This window comes from Marmota marmota, unplaced genomic scaffold, assembly GCF_001458135.2.
Source record: "Marmota marmota marmota unplaced genomic scaffold, marMar, whole genome shotgun sequence".
Classification (NCBI taxonomy): Eukaryota; Metazoa; Chordata; class Mammalia; order Rodentia; family Sciuridae; genus Marmota; species Marmota marmota.
Genome location: NW_025999897.1, coordinates 2,818,547 through 2,832,213, shown reverse-complemented (window position 1 = coordinate 2,832,213; position 13,667 = coordinate 2,818,547). Strand labels below are relative to the sequence as shown.

Below are 13,667 nucleotides of genomic sequence, written 5' to 3'. Positions count from 1 at the left end.
ATGGCAGCAGAGATGGATTCTTCTGGTGGCCTCAGGTGAGAATCCACTTCCTTCCCACTTCCAGTTTCTAGACAGCCTCGCTCTCTTTGGTTTGTGGCTGCACTGCTCCAATCACTGCTTTCGTCATCACATCTTCCTCTTGCTCTGACCCCCAGTCTGCCTCTTAAAAGGACCCAGTGATTACACAGGTCCTTCCAGATAACCCAGGGTCATCTCCTCAACCCAAGATCCTTCACTTACTCCATTTGCAGGGTCCGTTTCCCCCCACTGGGAATTCGGAGATCGCCATCTATTTTTCTTCTCAATATCATGTGCTAGGGTAGGCAAAGTGTGGAACTAGGATAGAATGAGGAATAAGCTATGGGCCTGCCCTTCAGGAACTTGGAGTTCAATGGTGGATGACTCTGAAGTCAAGTCTAAATGCTTGGAGATTTAGCTCACTTCTAACCTAGGAGGCTACTCCTTCTGCAGGACTCAGCTCAGATATCATGCAGTGACATGCTTCCAGCCCCTTAGTGCAGAATTTATGCTTCTCACCTTCTTGTTCTCTTGATATTTTCTTCATGATCCTAGTACTTACCCTATTCAGGAACAGCCAGCCCACTGGGCCTGTGTACCTTGATAGTGATAAACTCTTTGAGAGTAAGGCCCATATTTTCTTCAGAATCATCCTAGCATCTAGAACCTTCCACATCCCAATCCTTTATCCACGTCCTCCACTCAGTGTTGAGCACACAGTGTCCTCAGGACACTCTGGTATGTTGAATACGTGCATAAACTAGAAAGCTGTTTGAGGGAGAGAGGGCGGGGAGGAATTCCAAGGAAGAACAGGAAAGTGCAGCCAAAAGGCTTTTGGAAACAAGAAAGGATCCATTCCAGATCCAATTTCCTGGCACCAGGTGTCTGCAGCCAGAATGGCCTGTCCTCACTCACGGCTCAAGTCAGGTTAATGAGATCAAGCCTGCTGCATTTGCTACAGTGGAGCTGGTGACTGTGCGTAGCTCTGAAATGAGATGACTTTTCAAGCTAAGATATATCAGCTGATGGTCTTAAGTACAGAGAGATTTCCAAAATGGCTTAGCTGAAATGTACAAAACCACTTTTAATTAGACTATATCACAACTTTCTTCTTCAAAAGAGTTTATCATCCACTCTCTGGGATGAACCAGCTTAGCAGGAATTGCTGTGGTACCAGATGGCATCTAGGGTCAACTTGTGTTAGTTTTCTGTTACTGTAAAAAAAAAAAAAAATACCTGAGACAAATCAACTTATCAAGAAGAAAGGTTTACATTGACACACAATTTTGGAAGTTTCAGTCCATGATTGGTTGTCACCATAGTTAGGGCCTGTGGTAGCACAGCACATCACGGTGGGAGCACATGACAGAAGAAGCCATTCCCTCTTTGCAGGGAAGTGAAAAGAGAGGAGTCTGATATACAACATCCCTTTCAAAATCATGCCCTCAGTACCTGAAGAGCTGCCACTAGGTCTTATCTTTTCAAGGTTCCACCCCTTTCCAATTGCACCACAGGCTGGGGACCAAGCCTTTAACAGATGGGTCTTTAAGGTACACTTACCTAAACCCTAGGACCCTGAGAAAAAGCTTTGATTCCTCAAGCTTACCCATCTTCTGATCACCTGTTACTTGTGTCTCAGATTACGGAATTTGCTTTAAACCTGGTCACAAAGCTAAAGAGACTTAATCTACAAGAATTTCTCTTAGAAAACACCTCAGCCTAGAGACCCACTTCTGTATAGCTTTGTAAAATAGCAGGTAGGTTTGAGAGCCAGGACAAAGACAAGGCCCACTACTCTGGTGACTTCAAGTCTTTCCCTTTAGGATCCCCGGTATATTTTTGCAGACAACTTCAGGCACTCCTCGCCCATCCAGAAGGCCTGTCACCAGTGCTTCTGTTCAATTAGGGAGGAACACCACCAAAACTACCTTCTCCTCAGGCTCCCTTTGAGTGGCCAGCCGGCCACGCCCACCTTCCAGTGGCCAGCCCTGGCTCCTCTGAATCAGCCAACTAGTACCACTTTATTCTCAGGGATTAGCGGCACAGTTTCCTGAAACAACAGTTTAAATCAATTTGCAGAGCATCAGTTTTAATGAGCTAAGAGTGGGGATAATACCACATAGGTTTTGCAAGTTGCAGCTCCTATTCAATTTAATTACCTCTCTCTGCGGATTTAACATCAACCAGAGCCTTAGACAAAGGGGAATTTCATCATGTTTCCAGAGCTCTGCATGGTAGGTATATGCCTACAGACCAGCCTGTGCTAAAGGAGGCAGCAACCATCAAAATTGACATAACCATGGTGAAGCTGTCAAACGAAAGGTTCTAACAGTGATACCTGGTAAGGCACAAAATACATGTGAATGCTACTACCACTGTCACTGTTCAGAGAGCTGTGTGGAGGGGGTAGGGGCATCACTGCAGAGGACAGCTTAGTCCTCCTTCACCCTAGGCCATTGCTCCTGCCAAGGGCTGTCATCTGACCACACTGTGTTGGCAGATGACACCAAGGAGGAGGGGGAAGCATCTTTAAGCTCTTCTTTCAATCAAACCTTGAGACCCAGCTGCCCCAAGCATGGAAGGCCGTTTTCTATATAAGGTATAGGGCTGGTGCTATAGGTTTAGAGATCTGAGGACATGACCCCTGTCACCCAGAAGTTCACAAACTCTTTAATACAAAACCTGTGACAAGGCTTAACTGTAGGCACAGAGAGAAGCAGGGTTAATTCCACCAGTGAGCATAAGGAGGTGAAATTTAGTCTTGATTAGTAAGTAAAACTCCCAGAAGTAGATCTGGGGACTGGGTTTGAGGGCCAAAGGGCCTGAGCCAAATAGAGCAGCAAGAAAGTCAAGGGCCTGTGCAGGCAGAACGGGACTGGTCCACCATAGCCTGCGATGGCAGTGCCCAGGAAGGAGACTTGGGATGCCTTGAGAGCCCAGCTAAGAAACTCAGGTTGTGGTGGAGAGCCACACATGACTCTCCAGAAGAGTGGCCCAATCAGATCAGGTCCACAGAGTTGCCTGGCTGCCATTGGTAGGATGAACAGGAAGTGAGTCAAAAAGTGAATTTCCACCCTTAGGGAACTGACTGGTCTGGACAGAACCTTGGAAGTCAAGCAGCAGAGTCAACTTCTGACCAAGCTTTCCTCAGATGCTTATAATCAACCACAGGCCAGGCACTGTGGCGCACTCCTATAATCCCAGCAGCTTGGGAGGCTGAGGCAGGAGGATCACAAGTTCAAAGCCAGCCTGAGCAAATTAGTGAGGCCCGAAGCAAAAAACAAAAAACCCATACATACATACATACATACATATGTGTGTGTGTGTGTGTGTGTATATATATATATATATATATATACATATATATACATATATATACATACATACATACACGTATATGGCTGGGGATGCAACTCAGTAGTTAAATGCCCCTGAGTTCAATCCCTGGTATCAAAAAAATAAAAATAAAAAAAATCAACCACAGGGGCATTTGGATGTTCCAGATTGACCCAGTTCAGGGCAGACCACTCACCATCCCACCTCTTCCACCAGTCTCCATCCCCTGTGGGACCTGACACACAGAATTTCCCACCTTGCTTGTTTTTTCCTATTAGCTTCACACTTTCATATCAATACCAAAGGACACCAATGAGGGGGTCATTTGCACCTTCCCACTGACAGTGGGAGCTGGGGTTACTTCATCAGGAGCAGACAGCAGCGCAAGGAGACTTCCAAATTCACTGGACTTTATATGGAAAGAACTATTTTTCTTTCCAAAATTCAAAGATTTATGCCATATCAATTTAACAAAACAAGATAACTAGCCTAACAATGGATTCAGTTGGGCCAAGTAGCTCAATGGTAGAGCACTTGCCTAGGATGTGCAAGGCCCTAGGTTCAATACCAGCACGCAAAACAACACACACACACACACACACACACACACAGATTCACTGCAATGATGTGGATTTTAAGCTGTCCTTGCAAAAGGCTGACTATCCTATCTACTTCCATTTATAAACCTTAAGGTATATTCAAGCTAAATTTATAGTGCCACATGAACAGGATGTTAAAAATAAAATAGGGGGGCTGGGGATGTGGCTCAAGCGGTAGCGCGCTGGCATGGCATGCGAGGTTCGATCCTCAGCACCACATACAAATAAAGATATTGTGTCCACTGAAAACTACAAAATAAATATTCAAAAAATTATCTCTTTAAAAAAAATAATAAAATAAAATAGGGTACACAAAGTATTTAGTGACCTGCTAATGCTTCCTAAAATTTCTATCAGTCAATGCAAACAATTATTTCTCCCCCCAAAAAACAAGACCCTGACTCAGAGCAATTTTCTGCACAGCCAGAAAAAAATATTTTTTTTTGATAGGTGAATTAACACTTGTCACAAATCAATGTCAAGTGCATTACTATACCTTCATAATATATTGATGTACATTAGGCTTATGAGTTCTCAAATTCGGGGCACACAAGCCCAGAATTAACAACCAAGTGATTTGTTAAAGACTAATTCACGACATTTTTAACAATTCAGATCCTTGTTTAATGACAATTTGAAAAGGGATCATTTTCTCACTGACCACTGGTGACCTTTAAACTGTCAGGTGACACTTTAAAGTCTTAAGGCTTTTGCTTCTGCTGAAGTTTGGGGGTTTAAGTCAAGTCACAAATTCCTGGCAACTAGAGTCACAACTTAACAAACTGATGTAAAGTTTCTCCCTTCCATTAGTTTTACCATTTGATATGAATAAAATTGAAACATTCAATTTCTGTGAGATGTTTGAACTTAGAAGTAAAAGGAAGCAGAGAATTATAGTTCACACACATAATAACTGAATCTTCGAATTATTAAAAAGGCATTTTATTATAAATACATTTTAGTTGTAGCAGTAAAATACATTTTGTGTTACCATGAATCTTTTAAAACAAAAGAACTTCACTGAGACAATGACCACACTGTAGGAACTGTAGACCCCAAGTTGAAAATTTGTTCTAAGGAACTGAAGTAGCTAAAGTTAATTCCAAAAAACTAGGTTAGAAAAGAAGAGACACAGACAAGGAAAGAAGAAAATAAAAATCCTAGAGAGTAGCTTTGGGGTTATTTTATGGTACAAAGTCATTTTTACTTTAAAGAATAAACTCTTCAGGTATTAGAGCCTCTTAGATGAGGTATCATTTACTGCAAAGAAAAAAAATTATGCTCAATTCGGTGGCTGTATAACCGGTGCTTCAAAGAGATGGAAACTGACCAGTTCAATTTTATATGGCCTCCTTTAGGAAAGCTTTCCAATAAGAACCAGTATGAATTTGCTAAGTAACTGATCCTATGAAGTTAGATGAACAAGTTAGAGAACTGTATTTTTGAAGCATTAAAAAAAAAAAAAATCCTGTGTCAGTAATAACAGGACCCTTTAATAAAATGCAAAACCCATTACCTTTATAATTTAGAGAAGTATTTTAATCACCATATTTACCTAGGATACAACTACTACATATAACCAGTACCTTCATGGGCTTCAAAGAATCAGGTCAGATGACTGGCACAGAAATCAGATACAGTACGTGATGTACATAATGTCATATACATGGATTTATAGGAGCAGGTGTGATCCTGGATATTCAGGACCCTTCCTCTGTAGTGAGAGGTGGGGGTGCTGAGAAACATCCTCAGGTGTGACACTTTGGAACTTTAGCCTGGACAAAAGTGCCCTCTGACCTACTGAAAGATATGAAGAGGTCTTTGCATACAAGGTATCATGCAAGGCCAAGTGTAAATAAACCAAAGCTCCCCAAGAGCTGGGACTACATAGAGGAACCTGTGCCCAACAGACCACCAACCCTCCCCAGAGATCATCAAGCCTTTTAACTAGGAAGTACAGTTTGAAGAGTTCCACAGCCGTGCATTCTAGAAGTTGGTCATCATGTATACTTCTAGGCCTAAGTCATTCTATACTCTATTACCTTAAAAATAGATTTTATTTTTTTGCTAGTTATCTCAGTAAATTCAAAGCCAAACTAAAAACCAGAAGCAGAGCCCACTACCCCCATGGTGCAGTCCAGGTTGGATATTAAAACAACACCACACAAATGTAAAAATATCCAAAGACCTGTCAGATTTACTAGGTGACAGGCAGTTTCTTTCTCAAAAATAACTTGCTCATACATGTATATTTATGAATAACTCATGCTGTGTAGGTGGTAGATTCCCCAAAACTGATTTGCAAACAGATTTTTTTAAAGGTAGCAAAGAAATCAGAAACAATTATTTATTTTCTGCCATAGACACCACCTCTCCCTAACACCTGCTGGCATGGCAGAGAATCTAAAATAACTTTGTTAACCTGAGAAACACACGATTTGAAAAGCAAATCCTTTGCCCTCACCCTCCCCTCCCCCCGCCCCCCCCCAAAAAAAAACCCTACAGAATACATTATTTGGGTATTATCTATCATTTTCAATGCTCCATGTCACTGCCATCTCAGGACAGGGACTCCTGTACTTAGTGCCTCGATAAATGCAAAGTGCACTCTCGTGACATGCTGATGGCTTCTTTCCATAATTCTCGTCTCCACGTGCAGGGATCATCAAGATCGACTCTAAGCACATCAAACACACACACAGCTTCCAGACCAAAGTCCAGGCAGCAGTGTACACAAAACCAACTCACCCCGGAAGTGAAAAAGCTCCTTCACCCTAATGAGGAAGAGCAGCACAGACCCCACTGGGGAGGAGAAGAGGGGTGGCAGCCAATCCAAAAGCAGAGTCTTTCTCCATGAATGTGCCACTCATGGCATCAGAATTATAAAAATGACTCAAAAGATCAGTTGTTGTTTTTTTATATTGAGTAAATAAATGCATGGCTGGAAAGACCTTCAGACTTTCTCTAGACCAGTGATTCTCAAAGTGTGGTCCCTGGACTGGCAACATTGCTGGGAACTTGTTGCAAATGCCAATGATCAGGTTCCAGCCTGCTAGAATCAGGAACTCTGGGGTGGGGTCCAGCAACCTGTGCTTCAACTAAACCTTGAGGTAAGTCTGATGCTGGCTAGAGTTTGAGAACCACTTTTTTTTTTTTCTTTTTTTCATTTATCCTGTCACAATTCTAAAATCTTAAATAGGACAGGTTTGTATATAGATACTACTCTGTTGAAACCTATGTCATTTGCCACCCTTCCCCCTTATTTCTCAAACATTAACGTATTAATAAAAACAATTATTTTGTAAAACCAAAAATTTCTTAAAAGATAATATTGATTTCCCCTCCTATACATATTTCTAAGGCAGGCAATCACATGCTAATATGCAAAATAAAATACAGAAGAGACCTCATACATGAGGTAGAAATAGCTAAAAAGACTCCCCAAGAACATAATGAAAATTTCATAATATTGTTTAATGAACTCATAGAATTATATAAAACTTACTATGTTTTATGCTTAATATTTGTATCAAAATAAAATCTCTCTGTTGAACAAATCCCAAATAAAGTCTGGTCTAAAACTCTGATTACTGAAACTATATGAACATCTCTGGGTTTTCCTAACACTCCAGTTTTAGAAGGTCTAGAGTACCACTGTATAACTGGGTCTGGGATTTAACCACAGTTCACATTTGTAAGTCTAGATTCTTCTCTTCGGTACCTCCTTCAAAAACAATTTGGAGCTCTAACAGCTGTTTCTTTAAAGATCATTCAAAAGTTGATATTTTCAGGAAGTTCAAAACTTTTAAATGTTACATTAAAATTGGTTTTTAACATGTTTAATTCAATATTCTAGCTTAATGTAATAACATAATGCCATTTTCTACATGTGTTTTTAAGAACGTGAAACATTCATTAAGATTCTTTCTGTGCAGCAAAGGTCTTGAGATTGCTAATTAAACAGGGGTGAAAGTGGTAAGTGTAAATTTAACAGCTTTACAGTAAACTTTCAGCAAATAAATGTCCACTCTCACATAGATGGACAACTGGAGAAGCCTATTCTGCTGGGCACTGTGAAGACTGAGGTGCCACCTACTCTGACTCCTTTACAACGTGTGGCCACCACCACCAGGTGATATTTTGAACAAGATAAATTATAAAACACTGTCCAGGGATTTCTAGCTTCTAGGCTGTCTGAACATGGATCATGGGATAGGAGGGGAGAGACAATCAGACCCATGAAGACTTTGCCTCAGGATTCAGGAAGACACCCAGGGTGATGTAGAAACTGAGGACTTTCTCATGTTAAGGGGACTGTTAGCCAGAAATGAGGTCTGGGAGATCAGAGCAGATACATTATGACAAACTGAGGAGCTGGAAAGAGGAAAAAAGGAGATGGTTGACCTAAGTGACTGTTTAAAGCAGCAATTCACCTTTTGATATATTCAACGTTTTTAACATGTCTTTTGTGAATTTTTCTGGGATTCCTTTTTATAAAAACAACCTCACGATGGAACAATGCTACCATGGCTGTTTCTTTTTAAATGGCTATTTCAGGAAATCTAATTTTCTTAATAACCATACTAAAATTGATCTGGATATTGTTTTCACACCCTGACTTTTTGCCAAGATGGCTAGAGATACATTCTTTTATGAGTATAGCTTTGCTCTTGAGGTGAAAAATATTGAAAACATATAAAATCAACTACACTAGAACACCACAATACTATATATTAATTATCTCAAAGTTAGAAAATTCAGTTAGCTTTCTCAGCAACTTCAATGCCTTCATAAACAAGGAAACTATTTTCATAAATAGGTCTTAAGGTTGCTGTGTTTAAGTAGGTAATGCTTAGTCAGTGGGAATTCTACTTATTTTACTTATTCTGCAGTTATTTGAACTGAAAAGACCAGTTGATGTTTACACCAAACCTGAACTTACTCTAGAGTCTCTGATGATAAAAACATACTGCCAGCAGTTTGGTATTTCACAGACACAAGATGACCTGGACAAAAAGCAAAGCTGCGTGAAGAAAGGAAAACTGGGGTTATGTTAGTTTAAATGGTCAATAATTAACTACTGGCTAGTCAAAAACAAAGCTCTGCTCTAACAATTTGACAAAGCATATGCCAAAGCAACAAACAAAACACCAGAAAATATCCACATTACAGTGAAAAAGGCTCTTCAAATCTTAACAAAAATGCATTTTTAGATCAGGAAAAAAATTAGCATGAATACACACTATTACCCAAAAGAATTGAAGATTAAAAGAAAACATCTTTAGTTGCACTGAAATTAAAAAGTGAAATGAATAAAAAATAGTTCTGGCAAGAACAAGGAAACTTCAGAGTGATTCAAAGAACAAAGAAGCAAAAAGAAACCATGCGAACAATCAACCTCTGTTTTGGAAAAGGAAGTTGGTAATAATTGGTATTATCTCAGAGCTATCATCAAGTTTTCTTGAAAGTGTGTCTATGTTTTCATTCTGAGCTCTAAGGTTGAACCTAAGATATGGAATAAAAAAACAAGTTATTTTTATAAGTATGACTTTTGTGTACCTGCTAATCGTACCCAAATGCTGCTAAAGAGCATAGAAGCCAAGCCTCATTTCAATGGAAACTTGCAATGATTCTTGTAGCAAGACTTGCTCAAAACCATTACAAGACACTGTGCATGAAAAAGATTCTTTAAAGCACAGTTGGAAAGAGGGCATTAAACTGAGAAAGAGGAAGCTTGTCAGGGGTTAAAATGAGCATTTAATCCAGAATGACAAAAGTGTCGGATGGAAGCATTCAAATCCTTGGCTAGCTGTAGAAGAGGGAGATGAGGAATGCCTGGGCACTTAGAGCATGGACTAATAAATAGCTCTGATTGTTCATTTTAGAAATAACTGCTAAAGAAGAGAATGGCAAAGCCACTTACCAGCTTCCTTAACCCACTTCCCTCATCAATACATTTATATGAGGTGGTGTGCACATGACCTCCTTAACTAAACAGACACATAAATAATTTAAAACTGTTGAAGATTCAAGTATGGAAAACAGACAATGAGGCGATAACCTCATGACAAGAGGTTAGCAGAAGGCCCAGACAGTACAATTCTGTCTTCATATCATCAAAATGCTTTGGAACATTCATCCAGCTTGGGTTGTCCTGCATACTGCATGGGTGTAAGGGGAAATCATCACTGATGGGACAACTATCTTTCACAGACATCTCACATTGGGGCGACCTAATTTTCAATCAGGCTATGTCTTGAGCTTTGTATAGAGTTCCAAATACATAGCAATATGGCACAATTCTTCCTTCCTCTGGCTGAAGTAGGCTAAGCAAAACTGACATAGCTAAACGTGCTCATGTGACCTTGTACAGATAAAGCCAGGGCCATTGTTCACTCACTGGCTGCTTTCCACCTGTGACTGACACATCTGCAGTCTCCACGTTTACCTCTGCCACCCAGACAGAAACCCACATCACTCGCTATGAAGCCACTACAGATGAACCGTACTCTGGGCAGAAAAGTAGAACTGACATGAGGCACGCTTCATTTGTCCTACAGCTTGCTATCCTTTAACCAAAGGCACACATTCATCCCAAATTATCTGAGGACAACAGGGAGCTGTAGCTGGCCAACAGGAACTAACCTCTAGTCACTTAAGAGATATAAGTAGCTTTTCTTTACCCTTGTCACTTTCAACCCTGTTTTAAAAATGTATTGTGAATACAGGATGGTCTATCAAAAGTAGTCTTCCAAAAAACTATTTTTGAATGGATCCTCAGGGAGGTTCAGTTCATATGAAATGTTCCCGGCCTTATCTTATTAAAAAAAAAAAAAAAAAGTTACACTGTAGTTTCAAGATATCTCTGAAATACAAAAGTATCACTACTACATCAAGAAAATGATCAGGACATGCATTGCTTCAAATGTATAATAGGACCACAAATTTTAAGAGGGTAAACATTTTCCTTTGGATTTTACCAAAGTTCATTCAAAACAATTGTCAGACTGTAGAATATTTAAGATAGTTATTCAAATTTTATAGTTTTTTATAAGTTCAATAGGGATTTTTTAGAAGAATTGAAATACATAAAAACAAGAGTAGTTTCTGCCCCAAATTCTGATGAATTTTGATCAGTTTTTGACAAACATTATACTTTTTCTTTAATGATGTTCCTCAAACAAAACAACTAGCAAAATATTTGAATCGCCATGTATAATGTCACATTTTAATGTAAACATCAAATAAGGTACCAAAATTTTTACTGGAGGGAAAAAAAAACCCAAATCTTTAAGCGGCACAATTCTTTATACCACTGGAGTTGGGGGAAGCCAGGTTACAAACATTTACACATGCATAGTGAGAAAAAAAGGGTTTACTAAATTCACGCATTTTTAAAATAGTTATCAAGTCTACTAAGCACCAACAATCCTAAAAATTTTTCAGCTTCATGATTTGTTTAAAAAAAAAAAAACACACTATCAAATTAACATTAAAAACAAGCTTGAAGTGTAGCTTGTCCAAAAAAATAACTAAGTATGCCAATGTTTTTCACATTTCAAAAAACAGTGGCACACAAAATACACCTGCAAAGAATGCCTTTAATTCTCTCCTACGGTGGATGGAGATTACAACAGCATATCACAGAGTCTAAAACTATAAAAGTTTCAGAATGCAGCATCCTGTCACAAAAAAAAAAAAAGCTGATAAAACTTAAAAGTATTTAGAAGATGCTGCCCCTTTATTAAAAAAATTTTAAATGAATTTGAGCAAAAATAACATACATTTGTACATCAACTGGCCATTTCTGGTACAGAAACCCAGCATATGGTAATATTATTGAATAAATGTAAATGCTACTTACAATTTTTTTTCTTTTTAAATACATTTTAGACAAACTTTTTTTTCTTTTTTTTTATAGTTGCACAATTAACCTCTTAGCTGCTAGCTTGATGCAAACATATGTAACAATACACAAATTCAAAAATATCTTTTATTCTACATAAAAGCTGTCAAAATTCTGACTCACATCAAAAATGCAAAATAATGGAATATACTTTTAAAAAATTAGTTGCAAGTCTAGCAGCAAAGCAATTAAGTGAGAACATATTTAATATTAAAACAAAGGAAACTGTGCATCTATAGGTGAAGTCCAACTACCTTAATTCTATTCATACAAACAGAAATTAAAACATTCTCCCTTGAGGAAAAAAAAAGTGATTATTTAAAATAGGAGTAAAAGCCATTGCTGCCGGAGGAGCTCCCCAAGCTGAGTTCCTGGAACAGAGACAGGGGGTCACTGCTCTTCTTGGCCTGCTCAGGTGGGGGCCTGGGCTTGGGGGGTGCCCGCAGTGCGCTGGCGTAGGACATGGCTGGCTTGCTGCCTGCCGGACTCTGCTGGCTGCTGCTGTTGGCCGACTCTGCGATCTGCTTGTTGGGCATGAGGGGTGGGAACTGCCCGAGATGCTGCAGCATGTTATAGTTGAAGGAACTGGACACCTCAAGGTTTTCAGACTTCAGTTGATCCTCAGGGGGTTTGACAGTCTTCGGTGGAGCTAAAAGCAGAGAACAGCAACACTGGATTAAGGACCCGCCCGGTGGTGTTCACACGTGTCCCCAGCTCAGAGGCTCAGAGCTAGGAATCATCTCCAGGAACTTGGGGAGAGACAGTGTAGCCACAAGGTCAAACTCCGGCACAAAATGCTGCAATCACAACACATCTAACCAAACTCCTCTACCTATTAGACACATGAAACAACCATGGGCTGGGATAGCTAACCTGTAAAAACTAAAGGTCAAACATGAGTGGTGTGACTTTACCTTGTGTACAACCAGAGACATGAAAAATTGTGCTCTACATGTATAATATGAATTGACATGCCTTCTGCTGTTATATGTAACAAATTAGAATAAATTTTTAAAACACTGAAGGTCAAATGTGAAGCCTTGCTGAGAAATAAAAAATAATTTTTACAATTGTATTTTTATACTTATCATACTAGCTGCTCACAGATTGTAAATACGTTTTTGCCTTAAATAAAAAAGAGCCACATATGCAAACTTCAGATCAAAATAACTCAGAATACTATCCTAACTAATCAGTGGCACGGATCCCATTTGCTCACAGTGCCATGCTTCCCTGTAATACAGTATCAGCAAGCATGGAGTAAGTGAGGGAAAGAAAAGGCTGTAAGCTGCCACATTCCCTATCATCTGCCTGACTTTCAAGACCTTTGTTTGGTTTCATCATTTCTAACCAGTGCTGTTGCCCACAAAACCATAGCTTTTTTCATTCTTTATCAGAATTTAGATAGACAGAGACCTGTAGCTCAGTTATGTGGAGCCCGCTCAAAGCCGTAAATGTGCAACTTAAACACACAGGAAGAAGGCAGAGCAATCTGAAGACTGATCCACAAAGAGGAGCAGAAGAAAGGAGTGAGTCCACAAAGGAAGCCATGGGGCCTGCTCAGGGAGGTCAGGATAATCACATCTAGTACCTGAGTTTTTACTAGAGGATAGGCACTTTGTGCTGTGTACTTTACATAGAATAAATATCTCAGAAAACCATCCAGGTCTTCTCATGAATCCAGTTGGCTTCCTGAACCTTAATGCCGATCAAAGTCTTTGTACTTGAGCTAGGCTGAGTCAGTTCTGTTTCCTGCAGGTGTAGCTCAAGACAACTACCAAATAGAGGGAGAATGGATATTTCCCTCT

At 39.6% G+C, this 13,667-nt stretch overlaps 1 protein-coding gene across 2 annotated transcripts in view; it reads right to left on the bottom strand.

Annotated features, from left to right (window-relative positions):
• Positions 1–4,879: 4,879 nt before the first annotated feature.
• Helz (helicase with zinc finger) overlaps positions 4,880–13,667 on the bottom strand; it is a 167,804-nt gene continuing 159,016 nt past the window's right edge. For both annotated transcript variants that reach the window (XM_015504838.2, XM_015504839.2), the window contains exon 32: positions 4,880–12,508. In XM_015504838.2, the coding sequence (XP_015360324.1) occupies positions 12,174–12,508 (335 nt within the window). In that variant the 3' untranslated portion in view covers positions 4,880–12,173. The remainder of the gene's footprint in view (positions 12,509–13,667) is intronic.